The sequence below is a fragment of the Cariama cristata genome, unplaced genomic scaffold (assembly GCF_000690535.1).
Source record: "Cariama cristata isolate BGI_N322 unplaced genomic scaffold, ASM69053v1 scaffold8231, whole genome shotgun sequence".
Lineage (NCBI taxonomy): Eukaryota > Metazoa > Chordata > Aves > Cariamiformes > Cariamidae > Cariama > Cariama cristata.
In genome coordinates this window covers 17,620-19,287 of record NW_009599821.1, presented here as the reverse complement: position 1 = coordinate 19,287, position 1,668 = coordinate 17,620, and the positions used below count along the sequence as shown (strand labels likewise).

Genomic DNA, 1,668 nt, shown 5'->3' with positions numbered 1-1,668 from the left:
TAACTAACCCCCCCGGCCGCCCGGTAACCCCCCCGAGCAGGGGCGGGGGTCCCCTCGTGGGGCGAGGTGCTGGAGGGGCAGGGGGCGCGCTCAGCGAGCCGGGGATTTACAGCAGCGCAAAGAGCCAGGCGTCAGGGTGAGAAGCGCTTCTACAGATATCATCAGCTCCGAGTTAAGAGCTAATTTGTACATTTTGTACAGAAATCGGGGAACTCTGTGGTTCATAGTAACAGCTTTCACGCAATGCAAACAGGTCCCCCGGCACCTTCTGCTTAAGCTGTATAAGTAAGTACTGGGGAGAAGAAAAAAAAAAAAACACGGAGAAACCAAAGCAATGTACATTTTGCTAACGTTAAGAATTAGCAATGCCTTGAAACTCATGCAGAAATAGCGTATTTCTCATGTGCAACATTTGAAGAAAAAAGGTTAATTGCAAGAAAATGTTAATTAAATTGACATCATGGAGTATGACATAATATACAATCAATACATATAGGATTGATTTCTTTTTCTCCAAAACAGTTTAGCAGTGTGGCAGACACTGACGGCACTGTTAGTTAAACCAAAATGCAAAGAATGCTGTTAAACTGCTTGTTCAGAGAAACAAAGCCTGAAGTACTTACCAGTCTAATAAACTGTACAAAACAATGACAGCATCATAAAGGAGGAAAAGTAAACTGCAGGTATAAGGTAACTAAGTGAAAGTAGAGAGAGCTCAGATAACTGACATTAGAATTCATCACAAAGAAAAGTGAAAGACAGAGGTACTAAAACAACTAAGCCCGGGCTTAAGATAACTGAAAAGAAAAAAATAAAAAGTACTGAGATGCAGAAAGATGCAGCACACTAAATGCTGCAGAGTTAACAACTGTGTAAAATAAATAGAGCATAGTATGCCGGTTACATTCGGTTACACTCCAGAAGTCTAGTTTTACTTCACCAGTATTAAATACCACCACATACATTATAAACTACATCAGCGTACACAACCACAGACAGCACTGCTGATAACTGGCAAAAAGAAAATGTTGAAATGCTGTAATATTATTACCTTTATTTCCCTTTGCTCTACTGATTTTTCCCATATTTGTTGATCATATGCCCCAATCTAAAAAGAACACACACACACACAAAAAAATCTACATTAGATTTTAAAAGACATTGATCGAACAAAATCAATCTTCAAGACAAGCATGAAAACAGTACATTATTTCCTTGGGGAGATTTATTTACAAAGAATTCTTTAACTTGTGCATTCCATCTTGCCTGGACTGGATCTAGGGAGTCTGTAAATGAGTCGGGAGAGAGGGGAGATAGCAGATAGCCGCAGACTCACGGCATGACTTGTGCCAGTCAGAGGACTGGGAAGACCATGCTCCCTCTCACCTCAGGTCGGGGTTCCAGTCTCTGTACTGAGGGCAGACCTACGGCAGCAACACTGACACAGTCTTTCAGTTAACTTTAGAGAAAATACCACGCACATCTAGTTAAGCCCATACATTCAATTAATTTATTGTTTTTTAAACCATCTCCCTCTATATTTCCCATTCCATTCCACCCACTTTTACAGCTACATTGTCTTTAGCTTTATCTCTTAAGATTGCACAGCAAAATATATGGTCAGGCGAGGGAAAACTCAAAGAATATCAGGAAAAGACACCTTTCCTG

At 40.8% G+C, this 1,668-nt stretch overlaps 1 protein-coding gene across 1 annotated transcript in view; it reads right to left on the bottom strand.

Annotated features, from left to right (window-relative positions):
• LOC104169006 (putative homeodomain transcription factor 2) overlaps positions 1 to 1,668 on the bottom strand; it is a gene marked incomplete at its 3' end in the record, with an annotated part of 38,233 nt that overhangs the window by 24,029 nt on the left and 12,536 nt on the right. Inside the window, exons 2-3 of the mRNA XM_009709809.1 lie at positions 1,052 to 1,108; positions 624 to 635 (exon numbers count right to left, since the gene is read on the bottom strand). Of these exons, the coding sequence (XP_009708111.1) occupies positions 624 to 635; positions 1,052 to 1,108 (69 nt within the window). The remainder of the gene's footprint in view (positions 1 to 623; positions 636 to 1,051; positions 1,109 to 1,668) is intronic.